Source organism: Protopterus annectens, chromosome 4.part0 (genome assembly GCF_019279795.1).
Source record: "Protopterus annectens isolate FY-2018-M chromosome 4.part0, PAN1.0, whole genome shotgun sequence".
Classification (NCBI taxonomy): Eukaryota; Metazoa; Chordata; order Ceratodontiformes; family Protopteridae; genus Protopterus; species Protopterus annectens.
In genome coordinates, this window is record NC_056733.1 from 481,883,820 (window position 1) to 481,910,458 (window position 26,639).

General features: G+C 42.6%; 1 protein-coding gene across 2 annotated transcripts; it reads right to left on the reverse strand.

Annotated features, from left to right (window-relative positions):
• Positions 1–1,391: 1,391 nt before the first annotated feature.
• FICD (FIC domain protein adenylyltransferase) lies at positions 1,392–25,812 on the reverse strand. Of its 2 annotated transcripts, none has more exons than XM_044068410.1 (3): positions 25,675–25,812; positions 5,839–6,175; positions 1,392–4,174 (listed from the first exon to the last, which is right to left on the reverse strand). In XM_044068410.1, the coding sequence occupies exons 2-3, from the start codon at positions 6,110–6,112 to the stop codon at positions 3,099–3,101; spliced, it is 1,350 nt and encodes a 449-aa protein (XP_043924345.1). In that variant the 5' UTR covers positions 6,113–6,175; positions 25,675–25,812; the 3' UTR covers positions 1,392–3,098. The 2 variants fall into 2 exon arrangements, with proteins under 2 accessions (XP_043924345.1, XP_043924346.1); XM_044068411.1 differs by lacking the exon at positions 25,675–25,812 and adding an exon at positions 25,433–25,551.
• Between the last annotated feature and the right edge of the window lie 827 nt (positions 25,813–26,639).

Here is a 26,639-nt window from a genome sequence, read left to right on the forward strand (position 1 = left end):
AAATGTATTAAACTGCATCTATCACTACCATTCACTGCAAATGTCCATAAAAACAGGAGTGAATGGTATAGGGCTCACTATAATAAAAGAATGTGGCCAGGAACATACCAGACCTGAAGAAAGATCACAGTGCCAGGTACCTTATTTTGTTTAATAAAAGGAACAGTTTTAGAAAGGGTCTACTGATACTCAAGTAGTGTGACACTAGCTGCTGCTTGTGTGCGTGTATTCTTTTACTTCAGGCCACCAGTCATCATGACACCACACCTGTTCTTTCCTCCACGTCTCTGTAAACAGATACATCAAACCTACCATCAAAATCTGATGGCAGCCCTTATTGTGGCACACACCAGGATAATCCATTTCCATCATGGGGAGATTTATCCATTTATTCCACCCAAGGTGGAGTGCTGCTCTACAAGGAGCAACTCTCTCACAGGATGAGAGCCCTGGCCATGGCTGATGCAGTTTCAGTCGTAAAATGTTTCTCCTTTACCAGTGATGCTATCTGAATCCAATATGCAAACACAGAAGTTAGAAACTAATCACCTACACCAGCAGATTGGCTACAGTAAGTTTTCCTTTCCAGTCTTAGGGTCATAGGTTTATACTAGGCTATCTGCCCTAAGGCATTTATAAGCCTAGCCCAAATTTTTGTGGCTTACGCCACCCCTTATATGAAAAAATACTGTGCCCATTAGTTTGTTGTGCCTATTAGTTTGTTCTGCCTCTGTCCAGCAGTGACACAGAGATGATTCCCGGGGTAAACCTACGATCTCCCATCCACAGGTCAAGATTTCTCTTGAACAGAGCCAGCGAGGTGCTCTGCCTCACATGGACCGGGATTTTATTCCACAGCATAGGGAGTCTGAGTGATAAATCTATCCCTCCAGCACGTCCTATTTATGTCCGTGCTAAGGTTTAAGTCGCTTGCTCTAGTGGTTTTTGGTGGATTTGGATTTTTTGAGGTGGAGCATGTCCATTAATTCCGGGTTGGACATGGCCTTGTATGTCAGGCACATGTCACCTCTGAGCAGACGGTATGCGACTGAATAGAGCTGGAGTTTCTTCAATCTGGCAGCATATGACAGATTTTGGAGTCCCTTTATCCTTTTGGTGAGGAACTTTTGGGGTCTCTCCAATTGCTGCAGATGTCGGGTGAGATACATCCCGAATGGGGCATTGTAATCTTTGGTACATCTTTGGTGTCAAACAGCATTCACTAATTGTAAATGGAATAAAGATGTTAAAATTACCACAAATTTTTCATCGATAAGAGCAGAAAAAAGGACAGGGACAGTCTTAAGTGCTGTATATTATACCACTACCTCCTTAGGCAAGATAAGCATTACCTTTGACTAACTACAGTACATATAACACACAAGATTATATAGCGATCTCTAAAATTAAAATCTTTAATTTTCTTAATGTTGTTATTGAACAATTCAAAAGTTCGTAGGCTCCTGTTGAGAACTGTAACTTCACAGGTAACAGAGCTTTTGCTCCTTAAGGTGTTACATAATACATAAACCCCACTCCTAACCAAAATGAACAATTTTACCTCCAGGTCTGTCAGCATTTTAAACTACATCACAAAGCTGTTAGGATACTGCTGGATGCTGGAAAAGGCTGCCACACACCTGGAAACTCAGCACGATATTAGTGCAGGTATGTAAGTGCATGGAAAGAAACTCCGTTATAAGCAACACTAAATAAAGGAGTAAGTGGTTAGCTGAATGCAAGACGCCATTTCTCTCAAAGATATCAGAAAGATATTGTCAAATTAAATGCATTTAGCTCTGATCACAACAGCTATTTGACATACTGGCATACTTAGAATAAAAATATAAGCTTGTTGTGAACAACTACAATTTTACTTACTACCATGGAAAGCACAAGAGTGCTCTATTCATATACAGTACACAAATACAAGTGACTGGAGAAATCAACCGCTCCCACCCCAATAGTAGTAAACTCTTAACAGTTTATCCTTTGTTGACCATGTTAGAAACACAAAGCTAGTGGTCTCTTTTTGGGGGAGACCTGAGGTGGTTATCTACATTACTAGGGGAAATTTGGCCAGGGCATTGAGAACTTCCTCTGCTCTTTTTGATCTTTTACATCTACCCGAGCGACCACTAACTGAAGCAGATGGGACCTTGGCTGAACATCTCATCCAAAAGGATGACAAACTCTGGAGTGTAATATCCCACTGATGCTGCACTGCAGTATCAGCAATCCATCAAACTAGTGCGAGAACAGAACACAGCCTTCTGCACCAAACTAGAGAAAACTGTCAAGCTACTAGCATACAGAAGAAATAAGTTAGCATGCTGATATAAAGAACCTTACATAACGGTGAACCCTTCATTATTTCTTTTTAGTTTTCTCAACTGCAAGACATTTCTTAGTTACCAATGCATGGCGTCTTGTAAAAATCAATACCCAACCTGGAAGCCTGTGTAGCTTTCTGATCTAGCCTCTTTCAGACTCACTTGCTAGGACAGCAGTACTGAAGGGAATCAGAATTAATGGCCTCTTTCAAACAAAAGACTATCTTTTATATCAAGTACTGGATACACAAATTAGCAACTGTAAGCAATACAATCACTACAGCACCTACTTGGTAAAATTAGTAAAAGCTGCAAACACAAAAATTCAGGCACATGAAAAAGTGCTATATACACACCTTTATCTTAATGATATCTGTTTAACAGAGATGTTACTACAGAGCATGAATCTTGTGAAATGCCATCTACAGAGACCATAGAAATTAGTCTTTTCTACTCTCTGTTAAATGGCTGGTCAAGATATCTGTTTCAGCCAGCACCTGGGTAACAAGGGCCAGTAAAAGAAAAATGTGTTGTATAAATACATGCAGAAAGATTAGTGTAATCAAACAGCATGTTTTAGAAGAAAACCCAGATTACCCACAGAAATATGAAGCATACACTGGGGTAACAAGCAAACTCCCAAGAGTGACCACAGAGTAAAGATCAATCTTACCACTCAGTTGCCATGACCCCCTTAGTTAACTTAGTACTTGTTAGCTTCTATACCCTGCCCCCCCCCCCAAAAAAAAAAATGCAAGTGTGGGCTTAGTTTTTCACTGGAATGGTCTGCTTACAGCCAGGTAGATTGGCCTTAGCTTCAGGGAGGCCCACTGAATGTTCAGTAGTTGCTATGAGCAACATATCTAGCGTTGTTTCAGTACACTTTGCAATGAAGCGTATGAATGGCCTCACATCTCCCTCATTGGCTAGTTCCAAGACATCATAATACTCAGATCTCTGTTCTTTACGTATAGTGATAGGGGGATAACCAGCTTGCATTAATACAAGATTCATCAACAAACGTGAAGTTCTGCCATTTCCATCTATAAATGGGTGTATGTAAACAAGCTTATAATGAGCCAAGGCTGCAAGTTCCACAGGATGTAAACTTAATGCCTCCTCTGAGTTTATCCACTGTACAAACTCTTGCATATGCTTTTCTAAATCTAGAGGATGTGGTGGAATATGGTGCCCCACAAACACCTGGGTTGTCCTGTACCTTCCAGCTGATATTGGATCCACATATCCCAAAACTCTCCTATGAATCTCCAAAATGTCACTAATTGTTACTGTGCCAATTCGTGATACTAGAGTTGTGTTAAGGTACTTCATGGCAGCATCTACACCAATTACTTCATTCTGTTCAAAGAGACTCTTCCCTGGGACTGCATACCTGGTTTCAATAATATGCCTTATTTCAGAAAGGCTTAAAGTATTCCCTTCTATTGCAACAGTGTGATAAATATGGTGGTAGTAGGATTCTTCCATTACACGGCGCAGTGCTGAATTTCCCTTTGGAATGGACATCACCTTCTTAACTTTTCTGTCAATAAGGCTGAAGTACCTTTGATCAATTTCCTCTACAAGTGGTAATGTTCTGTCACGTCTGATCATTGCCTTTTGGTTAGATGGAGACAGGGTCAGGGCCTTGGAATAAAGATGATCAGCTTGTACAATGTCCTTCTCTTCCTCTAAAAGTATACCCAACTCAGTTAATGCATCCACATATTGTGGGTCCATGCTCAGAGCATGCAGAAAAAGCTTATGAGCCTTTTCTCTCTTCCCTTGACGTTTCATTTCAAGTGCTTGATACAAAGCTGCTTTTGCTTCTAGCTGGACCTCTGAAAAACAAGCCATAAAGAATATGTGTTAGAACTTGGGTGACTTTCATGATTAGTCAAAAGAAGCTCAAATGTCACAAGGCATGTCTACACAACTCAATCCATTTGTCCAGCTAAGGATTCTAAAAGATTGTCAAACAGCAACATATGTTGGCATCGCCTATTAATTTGGATCTTAGGTCCAGAACTAGCCCACGTTCTGCAAAACTATTACAATTCTAACTTGTCTCCACCTCCTGCTTAAGAAGTTTGAGATACAAAATGCAACAGCTGTATGAGCAAACAGTTCTACTGCAAAAAACAACCGTTTTTGAAGGCAGGTACCTTTGGAGACAACTGTCTACGTCATGACTGTATACAACTATAAACACTCTACAGCACACACATACCCCACTAAATTTTGACAGCTATAAATATGCTTGCAGACAGGGAACCGCAAATTCATTAAGCGGTTACGTGGCCTACACGTACAATTAATATAACACTCACCTGGGGATCCTAGGCATACAGGCTTCTTAGGTAGGCACATTCTGGAAACAAGCTGTCTGGCACAAACTTGTTGGCACCACTTCCAAAAAACATTACATTACTATTTCACCTTGTGTAACTAAATGTATGTTGGACTTACTAGGTGGTGCAGACAGGCACTGACAGCCCCACCTCAGTAACAACCGATAACATACTAGCCATTGGGCTAATTGGGAGCTAGATCTTGGGTGACAGGATAGGACTCAGCAGCTGAAAAGTGACTCTACTCTCTCATGAAGGGATAGCTTCACTACCTGTACATCGCCACACCATCACTCAAAAGATTCATCCAACAACATAGGCATGAAAAACATGCAAAGAAAACTCAACACCACCTAAATATTTGCCACTTAGGAACACAAAGCTAAAAACAAAGGGGAAAAATACAAGGCTCTAAGAGCAAGTGGTGCCCAAAATAAAACACATGCAAGAATAATCAACTCAACACCACCTAAATATTTGCCACTTGGGAACACAAAGCTAAAAACAAAGGGGAAAAATACAAGGCTCCAAGAGCAAGTGATGCCCAAAATAAAACACATGCAAGAATAAGGGAATCAACTTCTCTTTTAGCAAGCAGAATATTCAGTGTGTGTGTGTGTGTGTGTGTGTGTGTGTGTGTGTGTGTGTGTGTGTGTGTGTGTGTGTGTGTGTGCGCGCTGGGGGGGGGGTAATATAAAAACAAGTTAGCATACAATATTTACACTAATCCCATGGCAAGAAACTTCAAACATTTATAACATACTTAAATCCCTAAATAGAAATCCTTTTGCGTTTTTGTTGCTTTCAACTTCCAAAGAAAAAAATATATACTAGAAATGTAGGCAGGCATGGGATTATTTATACTAAAAATAATAAAATGGACATTTTTGTAGCTGAATGATTAAATACAGTATTCCATATTTATTCAAATCTAAAATCCAGACAAAAGTGCAATGAAACACTACTGCAACAAAATACACAAATATGGAAAATTTGTAAACATTTAAAAAATTACACTGAAATAAATATAAGCAGGAGGAAAAAAATAAACTGACATAACTACAAGCAAGAGGGAAAAAAGATGGTAAGTGGACAATATAATGCAAGCACAAATAAGAAAATGAAGACTATATAATAGTTACAGCTGCCCTTACCTGGGGCTGGTTTGGGTTTAAATGCAAACAGTTCAATTCCTGTGGATGCCACAGCGAGCCCTGTAGGAAGGCCATTGTTCTTGGCAAGCCCTCCATTTCTGAACCCATAATGGCAACTTAGAAGGGAAAACCCTTTCAACACTGTCCAACATTGTTCTAGAACTACTCCTGGTAGCAGCAGTGCGATCAGAGAACCAGACAGAAGCAAAACCACAGACAGTAATCCATATGGGGCCCGCAGAATAAAACATGATTCTGTCTTTATGAATGCCATCGAATATAAACAATTTCGCCCAGCTTCTGAACAGACCAAAGCATTTTAGCTCAGGAGGTGGATCTAAGGAGGAAAAAATGACTTTATTCAATCACGGAAGCCTGTCAGTCATCACAACTTTATGCAAGTTTCAGCAACCAAGTATTAAAAAAAAAAAAAAACCTTGCATACATACACATGTATGCCTACCAACACATACACATGCAAAAATCTATGCACCGCTTCAAAACAAGAAGTATTGGTTATGGCGAGATTAAAATGACTTGATTTTATTTTTTAATAATGCCACTCCCAGCATCTGCATTGGTAATGCTTTCCACTGACTGACTTGGGTAGTGCTAAGGAAGCAGATACCACATCTCCAAAAAGAAGGGAAAATACCAGCAGTGTCACTCACACTGCGATATAAAATACACAGACACAAGTATTCATGATCACAGGGCTTAGCTTAAATCAGAATCATGTTCTATTTTTGCTGCATCCTGTACTACACTACTGAAAACAGGATTTATGACTAAAAGGACATCCAACAAATATTCTTCTCAAAGTCTCTGCCCTCATAATGACAAAATGGTTAGAATAATTAGGTGGCTGGATGTAGCTGGGCAAGCATGCCTTTTCATCCCAAGAAATACACATTTTTTTTTTTGGATTTATGATCCTATCCAGCTATGGATGAAGATCCAGTAAACTGAATATGTAGATGAAATCATGTATTACTTTTTATTCTATTTACTTAATGGGAATGTTCAACTGGGAAAATAAACCCCCTTTCAGAGGAAGCCCAGGGCTTGTAAATAGGCAAGGAATCATGTTTTTGTTATTGCTTTTAATACAACTGTATAATAACAATCTGTCTTCATATGTGTAACCTTATAACTGTTTTGTAAAATTTTTTGCTAAGTAGTTGCAATACTTGCATATTTTTTTTGTTTTTCCACTGTTTTTGTGGACTATGTATAATTCTTTTCTTGGAGCTTTTCTCCTCGGGCCTCTACTGAAAATGGACATATATCCAGTTAGACTAGCCTGGTCAACAAATGTAAAATAAATAATGGCAGACTGTTTACTGCTGGCACAGAAGGTTACTTTTTTTCAAATACCACCTCGAAACTATTCACCCCCCTTTACCACCAATATGAACACTGAATATCAAAATAAATGAACAACTGCTGCATGTCAAATATGTTTATATGAAGCTATTCCAATTCTATATGAATAAGAAAAAAAACCACAGTTTCAGGGCTTAAAACTTCCATGTTGTACTACAATGGCAGCAGAAATCACATAAAAAAAGTGATCATGAGTGTTGACTAAGCAGTTGCCAAAAACACCTTATGAACTGCAAACTGTCAATTATGGACCTAGGCGTGCACATTATAACAGCTGAAAATAAAGCCGAATAGGAAAATTTTAGCAGCAATACTATGAGAAAGTCTAAACTCAAGTGATAATAATGCATAAGTGATAAAGTCTCATGTTGAAATAACTGCTTAAATTCTACATTGGCTAACTTGCTTCAAATATAATGAGGCAGGAAATGACAAGATGCCTGCCTACAGCACTGCAATCTAGGGCTTGGTAGCAGACTGCATACTAGAGGGGTTGCCATGGAGTAGCTCTTGTCAAGTTACCTCCCTTGTGAGAAAAGCTAAAAAGAAGTCATGTCTTACCATAACGTTCCATCTATGTTGTAGATCTTTGTTCACTCATTAACTCTAGGACCTCGATACGGCCGTTTCCAAGCTCACGCCAGCCAAAAACTCTCAGCCTACCCATAATGCCCCTCTCCTAGTTACTCCAGATCGATTTTGCCCCCCCTATATAACAGACATAGTAGAAGGCTCTGTCTGAGCAAAATACCCTAACCAGGAGTTACTAAAGTCTACCAGGAGTCCAGGCAGGGGGAAGGAGGGGGGAATGTAATGAAAGAACAAAGATCTACAACACAGATGGAACATTATGGTAATACATAACTTATTTATCTGATGTTGTAAATTTTTGTTCATTAATTACTATTGGGACCAAGTCCCCAGCTAATTGAGTCCTGGGTGGCCCTAAGGAAGGATATTCCTGAGCACCATAGAACCAAAAGATGCTCGTCCCCTGAAGGCCAAATCCAATTTGTAATGAGAGATAAAGGTATGAGGTCTTGCCCAAGTGGCTGCTGTGCAGATATCACCCATAGAGGCTCTGGAATGAAATGCTACAGAAGTAGCCATAGATCTGGTAGAATGAGCCCTTATTCTGGAAGGTAAGGATAGCTTATTCTGTTGGTAGATAAAGGTAATGATGTTTCTAGGCCAGGCGTTTCTAAGCCAGGAGGATAAAGTGACTTTGGAAACAGGTTTACCCAATCTGGGTCCTGCAAAGGCCACAAACAATTGGTCTGTTTTCCTAAAAGATTTAGTCCTGTGCAAATAATAACGAAGCTGCTGATGCACATCAAGGGTGTGCAAAAGGTACTCCCCGCTATAAGCATGCTGAGGGAAGAAAACCGGCAGGTCAATAGATTGGAAATGACCTTGGGCAAGAAAGAAGGGTCAGTACGAAGGGACACCTTATCCATGTGGAAAATCAAGTAAGGTCTCTTGACACTCAAGGCCTGCAGCTCAGATACTCTTCTCGCTGAGGTAAGTGCTACTTACACATGTAAGGTTTTCCATGACAAAGAATTTAAATCACATGAATCAAAGGGCTCGAAAGGAGGACCTATGAGAAACTGAAGTACCAAAGTCAAGTCCAATCCGCTGTTACAGGGTTGAGGGACCACTAGCGAGGCATCAGGATTTTCCTGCTCAGATTGTCCGCAATAAAGTTGGAACTCCCGGGAATATGTGTTGCTATAAGAAAGTGGTTGGAAGCTACTGCCCAGTGCCAAATCCTCATGGCTTTCCGACACAGGAGGCAAGACCTGGTTCCGCCTTGCTTGTTGATATACCAGATGAATGACATGTTGTCTGACTGAATTGCAATGGTTCCCAGAGGGTAGGGATGCATGGAACGCTAAGAGAACTGCCCTCAGTTCCAGGACATTTATGTGCAAATTGGCCTCCATGGGGGACCAGGTGTCTTGGAAACGCACCCCCCCACCCTAACCGAGCGAGACATTGAGTGTAAGACAGGCTGCGGACTAGAAGATTCCTGGTCGGAGCGGTAAGGAGCCAATCGTCTAGATAGGGAAACCCCTGGAATCTTTGTAGTCGAAGAAGAGCTACCACAACTGCCATACATTTGGTGAACTCTCGGGGGGGCTGTTGAGAGACTGAATGGCAGTGCCCTGAACTGGTAGTGATTGGCTCCCAGCCGGAAGCGGAGAAACCTCCGGGAGCAGTAATCCATCTTTATGTGGTAGTACGAGTCCTGGAGGTCTATAGAGCACATCCAGTTGTCCCTCCCTAGGAAGAGAAGAAAGGACTGTACCGTGACCAGAAGGAATTTTTGAGGTTTGATAAATTTGTTCAATAGGCTGAAATCCAGGATTGGTCTCCAGTCCCATCCTTTTTGGCACTAAAAAGAACCTAGAGTAAAACCCGGATCCTGTCTGGTCTGGTGGGACTGGTTGGATGACACTTTAGCAGCTTTTCTATTTCTAAGGCTGCTAACTCACTCCGATTGGGTGGTACATCGGGGATTTGTTTGACGGGTCTGGGAATTAAATCCAATGATATCTGGTAGCCCCTGGATATTATTTTCTGCACCCAAACATCTGTAGTAATAAGACGCCAGGCTGGTAGGTGTAGAGAAAAACGGCCCCGACTGCTTCCAGAGGAAAGCAATTGGGCCGCTGCTCAGGAGCGCTGGTAGGGTCTGCCAGAGAAAGAATCTCTAGTGCCCTGGTTACATGGACCCTCTCTACCCTGAAAGGGGTGTCTTCCATATGAGTTGCCCCCTCTGCCCCGGGGGGATTGTTCACCACGAGCGTCATGAAAACATCCTTGGGATTTCTTGAACCACATTTTTCCTCCCTTCTGGTTCATGGAGTAGGACCCCTGGGGGTTGGAAAAGCGTATGCCCACAGCAGACAAGGTCTTTCCATCTTCCTCACTATGTGCAAGTGTGTCTCGTACTTTGGGTCCAAAAAGTGCAGATTTGTCGACAGGTGCACTGATGAAGGAAGATTAAAGGGGTCTGCGAAGTCAAGCATTACGTCTCATGACAATGCCTGATGCGGCAGCTCGAGCTGCCCCCTCGGTGGTGTGAGATATCAAATGCATTGAGGAGTTTGAGATGGATTAGAAGGGTAGCTAGCTGCTACCAATATCACGCTACACATGTTAGACAGTATCACGCACCTCACCAGGCAGCACCCCCACCAAAGAGGAAGATATTTTGGAAATTAGGTCTCTTTGGAGGCAAGTAAAAAAAGTGTGCCAGATAGTTCAGTGACCGAATGGCGAAGGTCGCTGAAGCATAGGTCCACTTCCCTAGTCTGTCCATGTTCCGGGACTCCCTGTTTGGAGGATGGACAGTGGAACTATCTTCTGCCAGTTCCCTCTTGGTGGCCGCTGCCACGACCATAGAATCAACAGTCAACTGCTTGGACCAGTGGGGCTGGTCTTCAGGTGGAGATAAACTTTTGTCTGACCTCCGGGGGACAGGTTGTACGTTGTCTGGGGCCTTCCAGGCACACTGCACAACGAGTTTAACAAGATCATCTGCCGGTGGGGTCATCCAGGAAGTAGATGGCCGGGCATGAAGACCTGCAAGAACACTGATTCCTCAGAAGAAGAGTTAGAGGACTTCCAGTCTTCCCGCTGCTTGAGGACTTCAAGAAGGTCTCCGAATGAGACGTCGTCTGGGGGAGACCGTGGGGACCCTTCTCCCTCATCACAATCCGTGCCTTCGTGATAGATTCCTCTGGGGAATCAAGGTGCTTCCTCTTGCACAGTTTCTTCTGGAGTGGCTCCCCAGTGGGATCTTCTGTGCATGCTGGGGGGGGGGGGTTCTGATACTGAGCCACTGGTGCTGACTGCGAGCCTTCGGAGTGAAGGAACCTCTCCATCACCTGGACAGCAGGCCCACCCGAGGAGGGATGGGAGCCCGGAACCGGGAAGGACAACCCTGGAACTGGGGTCACATCCCACCCTGAAGAGCCCACCTCTAGATGAGGAGCTACTAGAGGACTGAAAGCCAGAGCTGTGGACATAAGACGGCATCAGCAAGAAAATAGGTACCGGGCTAGGTACCAAGGTACGGACGGCCCAAGCAGTGCTCCGAGAGAGCACTGGCTCCACTGGAGCTGATGCAGCAAGGGTGGTCGTTGCTGACGGGAAAAACTGCTGTCGGAGCCGAGACAGTACGCACTGGAGTGAACATCGGTACCGGGATCTGGGTAGAGGCCAGAGGAGGAGGATAAACAGGGGGAAGATGTAGTAAAAAGATTCCGAAACAAGAGGGACGGAAGGTCTAGCTGTAATGGGCAATCCCCTAGCTGCCAGAAGCTGGTCCACAACCCGCACTAGATCTAATTCAGAAAAACTCCTAGTGGATCTAAAGGAGTTTGCTGAAGGAGAATCAGGTCTTCCTAGAAAGGGACTAAACCTCTGCCTGAAAAAGGGTCGCAAGTTGGAGAGTATATTGTCCTTGGCAGACATTCCAGTTTTGGAGCCGATGGAGCTGAAGAAACTGTCGACACTGTGGCCGGGGATGGTGCCAAAGCAGGTACAGTCATCGGAGCCAATGTCGGATCCAAGGACGGCACTGAAGTCAGTGGTGCTGAGGTTGGAACCAAAATAGGGGTGAATATCATGGACGGCACTGAAGGAGAAGATACAGAGCCTGGTGCCGAAGAGGTCTGCGCCAAAGGCGCCAGCAAAGCACGGAGCAGACTCAGTTCCGTAACTGACAGAGATGTAGGTACTGAGTGACTCTGTTTTTCCTTACATTTTTGGTCTTTGGAAGGGGTGAGACCTCCGACCCAGACAGAGACTCCAAAAAAAGGTGTCTTGATTAAACCTTTTAAAATAAGTTTATTTTTACGTTCTGCTAGTGTTAGATTACTAAAACTAGCACAAATGTCAGTCAGCTTTAATATGACCCACGCCCAAACAGTAGACACAACGAGCATGCGTATCAGAGTTAAGCATCTTATGCCCACAATTGTCAAACTGTTTAAACCCCAACATAGCTTTGTCTGGCATAGTAAGGCAACAAGGCTATCCTATAGAAAAACAAAATAAGGGAGAGAAAAGGTAAGAGAATACCAACGATGGTATTTAAAAAATACTACAAGTGGTAAGGAAGGGCCTGTCAAAGTCAGGAGAGAGGGACAGTACCAATAATGGTAGAAATTACATTACCAAGGTAAAGGGTAGGGAATAGAATTAGGTTACAGGCAACAGTGAGAAAAGGCTAAATTGACTAAAAAATAAACAACTTTGAAGAGAAACTGTCTTAAAAATAATTTTCTACTTAGCTTTGAGAGAGATGGCTAGCACGTCTGACTAGGAACGCGGCAAACGAGATCTGGAGCAACTAGGAGAGGGGCATTATGGGTAGGTCTTTGAGAGTTTTTGGCTGGCACGAACTTGGAAATGGCCGTATCAGTTCCAAGGACGGAACCGAAGTCCTAATAGTAATTAATGAACAAAGATTTACAACATCAGATCAGTTTTTCTCCACTTCAGTTTTAGCAGTATCCCCCTCAGTGCAGCCAAACTAGAAGAGACTTGCGGGGTACTTTACTACAGATCCAGGTAGAAGTAACATACCTTAAATGCACTGTACTTAGGGGAACTAGATATACTGGTTTGTACAGCCATAAGGTGTGCTGCAGATTCAAAAACTCTTCAGTATGGCTGCAACAGTATGTTAGGAGAATCAATACCCACTGCAAAGCTTTGCAGAATGGTTGAAAACCTATGCAGTATGGCTCAGAAGAAAATAGTTGGTAAGGGTGATACATCACCCTATAATTCATTTAATAGCTAAACATTAATGGTGATAATCAGGCAAATGAAACAAAGTATTGGGAGCAAATATCTAGACAGGGAAAGTTAATAGACCGGAAGAAGCAAAGATTGGAAAAAAAACATGTACCCATGAACTACCACATAGGTGTCAGGATACTAAACATCGAAAGTGTGATGAGAGACTTAAGGACACAAGAGGACAGTGGTCTCACTTTCGATAACCACATCGCCACAACAGTCAGGAAATCCTTCTACGTGGCACACCTCATAACTAAGGGCTTTTCATCCAGAAAAAAGGAGGTCATTGTCCCAGTGTACTCATCCCTCATTAGATCCATTATAGAGTATAATGCCCCATTTGGTATGTACCTCACAAGACATCTGCAACAGTTGGAAAGGCCACATAAATACCTCACTAAAAGAATCACAGGCCTAAAGCAGATGCCATATGCTGACCATCTAAAAAAACTCCAGCTATACTCTGTGGCATATCGTCGACTCAGAGGCGATCTCTGCTTAACATACAAGGCCATGTCAAACCCTGAGCTGTTGGACATGCTCCACTTAAAGAAATCCCAATCCCTCAGAGCCACACGCTCCAAGGATCTAAACCTTATCATCACAATGAACAAAACATGCTGCAGGGATAGGTTCCTGACCCAGAGACTCCCCATACTCTGGAATAGACTGCCCATACATGTCAAGCAGAGCACTTCATTGGCCCTCTTCAAAAGGAACTTTGATGATTGGATGGGAGATGGGAAATTCGCCCCGGGGATCATGTCAGTCGCCCTGCTAGACAGCGGCATGTCAGTCGCCCTGCTAGACAGCGGCCCAGAGAAGTAAATATTGTGGGAAAAAATTTCCAGGGAATTGTTATGGCTAGGCTTGCATAGGCCTTAGGGCCGATAGCCTAGTACCAACCTATGAACCTATTTGGACTGCAGGGTGCAGGCTGCCTTTTCTACCATGATTGATATCAGAGTATATGCAAAGGGAAAGGGATAGGGGAATCATAAGTGAAGGTCTTGTTCTGGTAAAAGTTTTAATTGAATCTAGAACAGAAGCTACTGTTAAAAAAGGATAATTAGTAGGGTATACAAAATACTGCACAATAGACTGTGGTAGTGGTGCTGTGGTAGGGTTGTCGCCTCACAGTAAGACGTTGTCCTGTTCGATTCTCAGCTAGAGCGTCTTCTGTATGGAGACATGCATGAATGGGCGCACCTTCGCTGAAGGTTGTGCGTCAGGGCTGGCAACGCGGCACGTAAAAATCTACTGCCAATCATTAGCGGACCGGAGTTCCTGAAAGACACAACAACAACAAAATACTTCACAATAATTACAGGAATAAGAGGAGGTTAGAAAAGATTAGGAAGAGAGAGACTGAATTTCACACGGAGCTAATCAGAGAGAGTCGGAGGAAGGGCTCTGAGCTAACTAATACGTGATATACAACATTAAGTATCCTGTTTTTTTCCTTATTTCTGAGTTATTTATAGCACTTTTATTTTACTCACTGTGTGTGAGGTATTAAGTAGAATTTTCTACAATTTGTTCTGATTTTTGTTTCTCGCCCTCCCTCCCTCTTGGTATTGTGTTTTTATACTTGGTGGCTTTGCAGTTGCCCGCCCCTACTGTAAATTTGATCTGGGGCACTCGTCCCAATCTAGTGTCATTACCTCATTCTACCTATTCCAGAGAAGGCCAACCCAGTTAGCTTCTGTTTCTCCTTTCCCCTTTACAAAAAAAAAAAAATCTACGCTTGTTTCTTGCCTTTCCTATAAGTTGTCAAGCCCAGATACAGATTTGCTGTATCCAGGACTGTTTGTAAGCTTCTGAGCCCCCCAAGCCTTTCTGTGTTGGAGGGAAGCCTTCTAGCTTAATTTTGTTTCTTAGAACTAACCAGTTTTCTAGTTTCAGCACTCAAATCTGTTTCTTTGAGCTCAGCACTTGTTCAGAACTCTAAGCACTAAATAAGCTACAAATTACTACAGCACTCAAACTTTCCTCACTTGTCTAGAGGAAAACAGTTTTTAGTACTTAATCAATAAAGCACCTATCCAGGCATGTCTAAGGGTCAGCTCCCGGTGTTTTCTTCTGTCTACTTGATGAATCTAGGCATCTTGGGGCAATGCAGCAATTGCCTCATGTACACAGACACCCTCTCCTCCTACCACCCAACACTACAACCTGTGAGAGATGCACTTATATAACCAAATTGGAAGTAAAGCTCTCTTCACCCAAGACTGGACTAGACAGTTGGAGAAGGTAAAAACTTGCACCACACCACACAAAGTCCCTCAAAACCTACACCACCAAAACACACACACAAACATAAAAACACACACCTACATTCGTGGAGGCTCTCAAAAAAAAAATCTACCCAAGCAGCAGGGACCTCCAAAGCAGAAACGCAAGCAACCTCCACCCCCCCCCCCCAACACAACCCAAATGACACATAGCCCACAAACTCAGTGTACAACAACGTACCCAACACTCTAGTCATAGGCGACTCTATATAGTCAGGCACACTGATGTTCCACTCTCCAAGCTAAACAAGGAGAAAGTTACTGTCAGCTGCCTGTCAGGTGCCAGGATCCGCCACATAACGCATGCACTCAGGTCACTCCACAGCAAGTACAAATATGACTGTCATTGCCCATGTTGGTGTGAATGACCCGAGATATACCTCCCTGGACTAGAGATATGGAGGGGATTTCTGATCTTGTAGCCCAGGCATGTATGACCCTAGCCCTGAGTAGCATCCTGTCATCACCCACAATGATACCACAGTACAAGGACAAAATGACTGACTTCAACAATTGGCTAAGTTTCTGGTGTCATTCTAAGGGGATCCAGTATCTGTCTGCCTGGGAGGACATGATCGACAAACCATGATGCTTTGCCAGAGATGGCCTGCACCTGTCGCCCTTGGGATTCCGGATACTGGCTAAGGCTCTTGCCACCCCTATACTGCCTTTTTTAGGCAAGATTCAAATGACAAATTCACCATTGTAACAGGTACAAGCAAGCAAAATCTGACGGTAATGCTACTTAATGCTAGAAGTCTAAACCTCAAAATGCACTCACTCGAGGCACTCCTTAAAATGGAGAACAATCGACATCTGTGCAGTGACAGAGACCTGGTTCAAGGTTCCAGAGAGTACCTATGCATAAGTAGGCTATAATTCATACCACACCTTTCGGCCACCTAAACTGGACCGAAGCACTAATGGAGGCATGTCCATATTCATTAAGGATATCCACACCTCCAGGCTAGTTGCTCAGCATAATGCATCTGAGATTATCCAAGTGCAACTAACTCTGGCAAGACCGCAATGATGCAAATTATAGCTTGCTACAGATCCCCCACTACGCCCCAGGATTCCCACTCCTCATTTCTTGATACACTGGAAAAACACCCTAATAATGGGTGATTTCAAGTACCCCACCATTAACTGGGAAAACTACTCATGTACCAACTCTCATGCTCAACGTTTGCCTTGGATCAACTTATCCACACTCCCACCAGGGGCAGCAATATCCTAGACCTGGTCATTACCAACATGGGCAACTGGTGTTCCACAGCAGATGTCAATTCCTCGTTGGTTAGATCAGACCACAAGCAAATCACCCCAGACATCCACATCCCAACCACACCCCCCATTAGGGAAAGCACAGTAAAAAATTTCTCCAAAGCCAACTGCATGCTTCTTAAGACAGAAGTGGCAAACTTCACGACACCCATGCTGACGAAGAACAGAGATAGGACTGCTGAATCCTATATAATTTGCACTTTATAAGCACTTACACAAGTGCAAACCCTAACAGAACCAAGATGCCAAGATGCTATCCTCCAAGCTAATCTGGTGGTCCACTGCTATAAACAAAACTCTGCAACAGAAGAAAGAAACTGTTGCAAAAAAAAAAAAAAAAAAAAAAAAAAAAAGTAAAATCCCATGATTGGAGGAACTCCGTGGTCAGCCTCAGTAAGAAGCTGAGATCCTTCATAAAATCCTCCAAAGCTAGTTACGAAAACAAAAATTGCCACGGATTCTAAAAACAACCACAAAGAATTCTATAGCTATGTCAAGAATCTCAATGGCAACACTCAGATCTGCGCTGAGTTACAGCACAATGGCACTAAATATACAGAACCAAGTGATAGCAAACATCCTGGCAACCTGTAATCACGGCTGCACAGGTACAAAACACACTCTCCAAAGCCAAGAACACAGCATCCATGGGACGTAACAACATCCCAAGCTGCGTTCTACATGAACTACAGAACAAACTGGCACCCCACCTAAGTACCATGTTCAATCATAGCCTCACCTCAGGCTTTGTGCCCACTGGATGGTGCACAGCAACAGTTATCCCATTCCACAAAAGGGGGAGCCACCACGGAACCCGGGAACTACCCCATTAGCCTGGTCTGCAAGGCTATGGAGCGTATCATCATGGAACTTATAAACAATGACACTGGTAAACTCCAAACTCTGGACTCTACCCAGTTCGGGTTTGTAAAAGGCAGATCAGGTCTACTAAACCTGATAAGACTTCTTTGAAGCGGTCACCAAAGCCGTAGATGAGGGTAAGGTGGTACACACAGCCTATCTAGATCTCGAAGGCTTTCAACACCATCCCCCACTCTGGAATTATAGACAAACTCACTAAACTAGGTATAAATCCCTATGTCACTAGATGGGTTGCCAACTGGCTCACTGACAGAACCCACACTGTGAAAGTAGCAGACTCTAAATCCAACTTCAGACCAGTGACAAGTGGAATACCACAGGGTTCAGTCCTAGGTCCTCTCCTGTTTGGTATCTACTTCTCTGAAGTACAGGCTAACACAGAAGGTCTTTGGCTAACAAAGTTCACAGATGACTGCAAGCTAGGAGCTATAATCAAAACTCCTAACGATGTGGACATCCTACAAAAGGGCCTCACTGAGACAGATGCCTAGTGTCAAAGCCATGGCCTCAAGCTCAACGCCAAAAAGTGCACTGTCATCCCTTTTGGTAAAAACTCTGTACCCATGAACTACCACAAAGGCGGTAGTCTACTTAACACTGAAAGTGTGATGAGACCTTGGGACACAGGTGGACAGTAGTCTCTCCTTTGATAATCACATCACCACAGTAGTCAGGAAATCCTTCTACGTGGCACACCTTATCACAAAAGGTTTCTCATGCACGAAAAAAAGAGGTCATTGTTCCCCTCTACTCACCACTCAGACTCATTATATAGAGTACAACGCCCCTTTTGGTATGTACCTCACAAGACATCTACAACAACTGGAAAGGCCATAGAAATACCTCACAAAGAGGTATTACCGGCCTCAAACAGATGCCCTACGCACAGGGTTGCCAGACATCCCTATTTGGGCAGGACTGTCCAGAGATCAGCAGCCTGATCCCGAGTCCCGCCCTGCCGGTTTAAATCACGGCCAGCCTCCGCTTTCTTTGTTTTTTTTTTTTTGATTGGCCCATATACCTGGCATACGGGCCAATCAAAAATCGCTAAACACAGAGCTTCTTGTGTTCCGCATTAAACACAAGTAGCTCCATGTTTAGCGATTTTTGATTGGCCCGTATACCGGCATACGGGCCAATCAAAAATCGCTAAATATGGAGCTACTTGTGTTGAATGCAGAACTGCAATGCATTAAACACGAGAAGCTCCGTGCTTAACTCTGTTCCGCATTAAAGAAAGACCTTTTTTTTTTTTTGGTATTCACTTGTCGTGAAAGACCTTTTTTTTTTTGTCCCTACCTGGCTGGTTGGAAATCTGGCATCCCTGCCTATGCAGACCGTCTCAAAAAACTCCAGCTTTACTCTGTCGCATATTGCCTACTCAGAGGCAATCTCTGCCTAACATACAAAGCTATGTCAAACCCAGAGCTGTTGGACATGCTCCATGTAAAGAAATCCCTCTGAGCTACACGCTCTAGGAACCTAAGCCTTGTCACCACAATAAACAGAACATGCTGGAGGGATAGATTCCTGTCCCAGAGACTTCCCATACTCTGGAACAAACTACCTACCTATATCAAACAAAGCTCCTCATTAGCACTCTTCAAGAAAAATCTTGATAATTGGATGGGAGATAGGAAATTCACCCCGGGGATCACTTCTGTGGCTCTGCTTGACAGGGGCACAGGAAAATAATTTTCTTGAGTGGCAAGAGCCAGGGTACCATTTGGCTAGGCTTATATAGGGCCTAGGGCCAACAGCCTAGTACCTACCTATGAATAAGCATTTCACAAGGAAACAGGAGGACATATGCATGGCTCCCAAATATGCAACACAGGTTAGAGGATTTGGGATTTTGCTTGGAAGTTTTGCAGGTATTTTACAACCCAAGCAGACTACAAAGACCTTTTCCTCAGGTAAATGGCAAATGTTGGAGGCATAATGGGAAAGGAAGGTAACTGGGAACATATGTTTTAAGACTGTAATGAGTTGGCAGACTTCATAAAATCCCTACCAGCTACTTGTTCAGAAATATTTGGCAAGCAAATGAATGTAACTAAAGAAATTATTTTTTGAGCTGAGATACAGGATATGAATTACTTAAGACATAGTAAGGTCTTATGTTTAATTCTGGTGGCTACAAAAAAGCAATTACTAGAAAACAAATCAAAGTCTAAACCAACTGTATTCAAAGTACTGGATATTGTAACAGGCATAAAAGAACTGGAAGTGGGGTCTTTAGAAAATGTAGTAACAAATTACACAGAAAATATAGTAACAAATTACACAGAAAATAGTGGAAATTGTGGGAACAATACATGCAGAATAAGGTTTTAAAGAAGTGAGGTTTAAGGAAAAACAAAATGGAGAACACTACAGAAAAGGACGTGCAAAATATAGACTGTCAGCATCTGTTACAAAATGAAATGAATAAGAACAGTTGCGATGATAAATATGAGTTATTAGAAGACAGTTACAAGGACAGCTGTGCCATACCTCACAACCTCTTTCTGCAAAGAGCTTCTTATGCTCAGTTAATACACTATACACCAAGGGACCACAATGGCACCTGTTAATGAAGGAAAGGCATATCATTTAAACTAAGTGCAACTGCTATCAGAACAATGATAGGGACTCTTATCTCAAGATACATGCCCAGAAAAAAGTTATTTAATGAGATTTGATGCATATGGTATGACCACTGTTATTCATGTATACTTCTTTTCAGCTGTATTTATACTTGGTTGCCTTACATCCCCTCAAATATATCATATACACGCACACATGGGAGCGCTACAGAATGCTGAAAGTTCAAAATCCTGAAAACACACAGGATACCAACACTTAGTATATTCCTGCACAAGTACATACAGAAGCAAATAAAACACAAACCATATTACTCTTCTCCAAGTATAAGCTGGGGGGCAAGCCCCCCTGCACCCCACACCCCCTGCTACTTAAATATAATCAACTCTGAGATTGCATTTAGTGTATTGAAGTGCAATCTCGGAGTTGTTATATTTAAGTAGCAGGGGGTGTGGGTAGGGTGAGGGTGCAGCCCCCATATGAGGCAGTGCAGGGGGCTTGCCCCCCTGAGTATAGTTGAAGGGTAATATGTTTCTGTATGCACTTGTACTGGAATACAAGTGTTGGTATCCTGTGTGTTTTCAGGATTCTGTAGTACACACACCGTATTTTAAGTGTCTACCTTTAATATTTTTGTAGCGACAGTGACATGTCCAGATATTGTTCTTAGGTGTCATCTGTGCCTTATGAAAAGGCTGTGGCTGAAAGTTTGGAACTCACCAACTCAGAAAAATGAATGATACATCTATGTAAACACAAACATACACAGCAAGGCATAGACAGGCGCACACACTTGTAGATATATGCAAAGAATGAAACTTTAGTTTGCTTCCTACACCATGGGCTGCTTCTAAGGGGATGCATTTGGAATCAACTCATTTAGTAGTTACCCTCCAAACTGTGGGCACCATAGGCTCAGGCCTAGTATGTCTTCATTATTTTTCACAGTGTCTTTACTGCCCTTAAAGGAGAAAGGTACTTTTGCTATGCAATACAAACACACACTGTGCCCATCACACCCCCCCCCGAAGACTTTAGCCCTTTCTCTCTTTATGTAGGGTGACCTACCTGGATTCAGTGATAGCCTATCATATGGGGCCATTATCCAGGCAAGTATGGAAAAGTTTTTGTCCTTGCTTTTGACCAAGTATCCATTTGATCGCTGAAGGAACGTGCCCTGGTCATAAAAAGCCTGAAAGTCTGACTTCAACCACCCCCCTTCAAGCAGTCATCTGTGTTTCAGGGCAGCCCCCCCCCCTCCCAAACTATCCCCAGGACAAGGAACTACTCAGCCCTAATCCATTCTATGCAGCCCCTCTTTATTTAGACTACAAGCAAAGGGGGTGCTTCTGTCAAGTCCCTAACCCTACTCTTGGTGGCTTATGTGAACACTGCATCACTGGAGGGTATCAATGACCTCTCCATGTGTGTGCACTTCCACAAGTGCCCCCAATGATTACCATCACTGGCTTGGGACTGAGAAGTTCAACATTCCCATATGAATGGCACTGGTATCCTGCAAGTGACTCCACTTGCATAGGAACAAATGGCTGACCAGAATCCACTCCCCGACAGGATGTGCAAGCTGGTGTCAGCCACTGAACACCTCCCTTCCAAGCTTTTTCAGCACCTGAGCCGCTACTTGAACATAGGTTGCCTGGGTCACAGTCAGGGCTCTCTCTCTATTCCACAGAGTTGGCCATAAGGAAAGGTATTTCTTACCAATCTTAGAAAAATGAATGCCATTAGTGTCTCTCCTTCACTCAAGACCCGAGGCCACATTTTACTTAAAGTGAAGACTGTCTGGAATAGATGTTTACAAGGTCATCTGATAATCATTTGAAACTCAACATGGTGAAGATGAAGATGCTACCATACGTACATCTCTTTTCTCCCCTACTTATTGGTGTGTGTGGTGTGGTATCATTTGGAATTTAATAATCTAAACTGTTCCTGAAGATGTCTTAATAGCTTTCTCAATTGATACAGCCCATTATTTTTATTACTCAAATAAACAAAACAAACATTTTCTACTCTGCCTATGCACCTTGCTGTGGTGATTGGTGCACCTTTATTATATTGCTTCAATTACTGCAATGCCTCTCTATCTTAGGTTCATAGGTTCATACTAGGCTATCTGCCCAAGGGCATTTATAAGCCTAGCCAGAGTTTTGTGGCTTTTGCCACCCCTTTAGTTTGGAGGATACTATGCCCATTATTTTGTTGTGCCTCTGTCAAGCAGTGACACTGAGATAATCCCTGGGGTATATCTGCGATCTCCCATCCATTGGTCAAGATTTCTCTTGAACAAAGCCAGCGAGGTGCTCTGCCTCACATGTACCGGGATTTTGTTCCACAGCATAGGGAGTCTCTGGGTGATTAATCTGTCCCTCCAGCACGTCCTATTAATAACCGTGTCAAGGTTTAAGTCTCCCGCCCTTGTAGTTCTGAGGGATCTAGATTTTTTGAGGTGAAGCATGTTCATCAATTCTGGGTTGGACATGGCTTTGTATGTCAGGCACAGGTCACCTCTGAGCAGACGGTAAGTGACTGAGTAGAGCTGAAGTTCCTTCAGTCGGGCAGCATAGGACATATTTTTGAGACCCTTTATCCTTTTGGTGAGGAACTTTTGGGGCCTTTCCAGTTGCTGCAGGTGTCGTGTCAGATACATTCCGAATGGGGCATTGTACTCAATCATAGGCCTGATGAGTGATGAGTACAGGGGGACGATGAACTTCCCTTGATCTAGATGTGAATCCCTTCATGATTAGGTGGGCAATGTAGAAGGTCTTCCTAACTACTTTGGCAACGTGAGTATCAAATGAAAGGTTACTGTCAACCTGGGTACCCAGATCCCCGATAACCTCTTCTGTGCTTAGTGGGTTGCCGCCTATATGGTAGCTAGGGGTAACCTTGTTTTTCCCGAAGGGTATGACTATGCATGTTTTGGCGTTTAACTTTACGCCATGGTTCTGGCACCAGTTTTCCGTTTCTATAAGACCCTTCTGAAGGATATCTGTGTCAGATGTGTTCTCAACTATGGCGCCCAGTTTGCAGTCATCTGCAAATTTTGTCAGCCATAATCCTCCTGTGTTTGCTTGTACTTCTGAAAAGTAGATGCCGAACAGGAGAGGGCCCAGGATTGAGCCCTGTGGGACACCACTTGTGACAGGCTTTGAGTCTGACATGGCGCCAGCAACTCTGACCCTGTGGGTTCTGTCACTTAGCCAATTTGCAACCCATCTTGTGACGTATGGGTTTACATTTAAGCTGATGAGTTTTTCAATGATACCTGAGTGGGGTATTGTGTTGAAAGCCTTTGCCAGGTCGAGGTAGGCTGTGTGGACTTGCCTTTCCCTCATCAATGGCCTTGGTGACTGTTTCGAAAAAATCCACCAGGTTTAAAAGGCATGATTCTGCCCTTGACAAAGCCAAACTGGGTCGGATCCAAAGTCTGTAAGTCTCCTATGTCTTTATTTATGAGTTCCATTATGATCCTCTCCATAGCTTTGCAGATCAAGCTTGAACTCATATTATGATCTGCAATGTCTGCAATTCTAGAACATGGTTGCTTCCCAGCCATGGCTGCTCTCACAGCTAGTACTGTATTTCCTTGCTGTGGGATCTTAATATCTACAACTCTACACAATCTGGGGTCCTTCAGTCCCAACAACACAAGTTGCTGAATCCCTGCCTTCCCTTAAATATCACTCTTCCTCCTCCTACACATTATTCTACATGTGATATTCCCACAAACTCTTTTTACTTTTATGTAATTTGCTCCATCCCTTTCCTAAGGATCCCTATTCCATGTTTTTAATCTCTTTTAATTTTCAACACTGACATAGTTGGTTTAGAATTTTACTTCCTTTTTGTAATTAATTTTCTTGCTGCCGGAAGAAGTAGTTAACTTAAGGTCTCACTATCTCAAGCAATTCCGATCCTGTGTCTCGGTTCAAAAGACTAATTTCCTTAGTTACAGCCATTTGCTCCACCAATATTGCTGGCAGCATACTCTGTAGGGAATGTTCGTTACATTCCAAAAACATGCTGCTTGCTTAATTTTAGTTTTATTCTTGGTCTCAGCCCCCAATTGCCTTTTATGTTTGTATTATTAAAATATTTTACTTTTCCTCATATTTCTTTTAGATAAAATGTTTAGGGTGTAATCATTTTGATTTGACTGCAGTAAAAAAATTATATATGTGCACACATAAAAAATCTATGACTAGAGTATTTATCTCACGTGGAAACAATGCCAAGTTTTTGGGTAGAAATCAAGGTTGTTCTTCTTTCGGCATTTCCCGGTTAGGGGTCGCCACAGCGGAACTCCGGTCTGCTAATGACTGGCAGTAGATTTTTATTGCGCCGAGGTGCCAGCCCAACACTCAACCTTCAACGAAGGCACGCCCATTCACGCGCCTTTTGAACGTCACTCGAAGCCAGGGAGGACATGCCGATTCCACACAGAAGGCGCTCCAGCACATCAAACCAATTTATATATATGTTCTTGGACCCAGTGTATCACGTTGGAAAAGATTTTTGAATAAAGGCACTGCCACCACCAAGTTAACCTCTAACAGAAAAGGAATACATTTTTTTCATCTTTTTTGGTCTCGGTTCACTGCATTTGAGTTTCACATTTCTGATTTTTGGAAAACCTTCAAATCATAAATTACTGCTATTAGAAAGTCTTACTACTTTGCCTCCCTAATTTAGTGATCTCCCTTTATGAAACATGAAACAAATTTGTAAGAATCATAAAATGCATAGAATTGAGGCTAAACAAAGTCATTAACTAGGGAGACGGCACTACACAGAATGAAAGGGAGGGGGGCGAGACATCTTCGCTTGGATCTGGAACACAAACGCAACAAGATGAAAAGTTACCGTTATACACATAATTTCTCAAGAGTTTTCTGTTTAGCAGAACTACAGCAGCAGTTGAACACTTTACTCTAACTGGATTAGTTTGCCTGACTACACTGTAGGTAACTACCACCGCACCTGCAATACAAATGATTAAGTTTTCCTCAACTTCGAGAGCAGATTATCTGGAAATATTACATATTTTACTACACCTATCCATTTCAAGAAGGTGCTTTGTATACTTTGTTTTTCTGTTGACAAACAGTCTGAAACACAAAAATGTCAACGAATTTCTTTCAGCTGACTATAAACAAAACTACAGAAATGCAACTACAGCTTCATGGGATTTTACCTTCTTTGTTGATCAGTACTTTTCTAATATAACTAGGGAGCAGCTGCCTGGTTTAACGACTTGCAGTTGCACAGAATACAACAGAACAATTAGTAAATCAATATAAGATGATACTCACAAAAAGACATAGAAGTTATAATACAAATACAATGCGAAAATAAACAGATTCCCAAAGTATATCCTTTACAGATAGAAATGAAACACACACTGGAACAAAAAGTATGGAAGTAACTAGATATAACTAAACTCAAAACTGCAAAGCATAAAACTCCTACACAATTTATGGTCATCTAGATTATACAGAAGTATCAACAGACGAAACTCACAATAACTACTTGAAAAGTAATTAGATCACTATACCTCGAAACAGTATCAGTATCCATTTAATTTTACTTCCGCTGTAATGTGCAACACTACGTCTGTACTTCTGGTAACTGTACAATATTATTGCTAAATGGCTATTTCGACTGCCCGTTAAAAGGTTTTGGGACGTTTCTAAAGCTAAACTGTCTTACTATTGGCAGAGAAGGTACCCGCCTTTCCTGTGTCGCTCAGAAGAGGACGCGTTTCGGTTTGTGATTGGTCTCCCACATTGACGCCTTCTCAGTATTTGGCTGTTCTTTCATTGGTGGGTTAAAAACGAGAGCAGGTTTCACGTGGGTTTGGGAATGTCTCGTTACACGTTTATAAAAAAAGGTGGGGGCTGTATTCCTTTTCACGGATTAGCTTGTCCAAAAATAGATACAGGGAGATTAGGGTTACCACCTGTCCCACTTTGCGAGGGACAGTCCCTCTTTGGGCAGTTGTGTCCTGCTAAAAAAGTGTAAAAATGGGAATTGTCCTGAGATTTCAGGACAAGATTAGTTCCTATATTTTATGCGATAGTTGCATAAAACAGTTATTCTGTATCTGAAACACCTAAATGTTATAAGAAACAGAATAAGCAACTAAAATGCTACAAGAATAACCTTTTATTTAGGCAAAAAAGGCAAGTTCTGTCCTTTGTACTGGCCGTGAGTATGTTTTGGCCTGCAAAATCTGATGTTTGTACTAAAAATGTCCCACTTTGGTCATTTAAAAAGGTGGCAACCCTAAGGGAGATATGTACGTAAAGAAATACGTATTTTTGTTAATTGTAAATAACCGCAGGGCATAGATCTCAAGTTTCAACTTTCCATCTCCAAAATGAGGAACACTAGCCCTCATAATGTGGAAGTTCACAAATGGACAAAATGTGGAACACATACTAATGGCTTACTAACAACTTCAACTAGGAAGGTCATGATAGGATGGTCAAAATATGCCAGTTTTACTTACAATGAAAA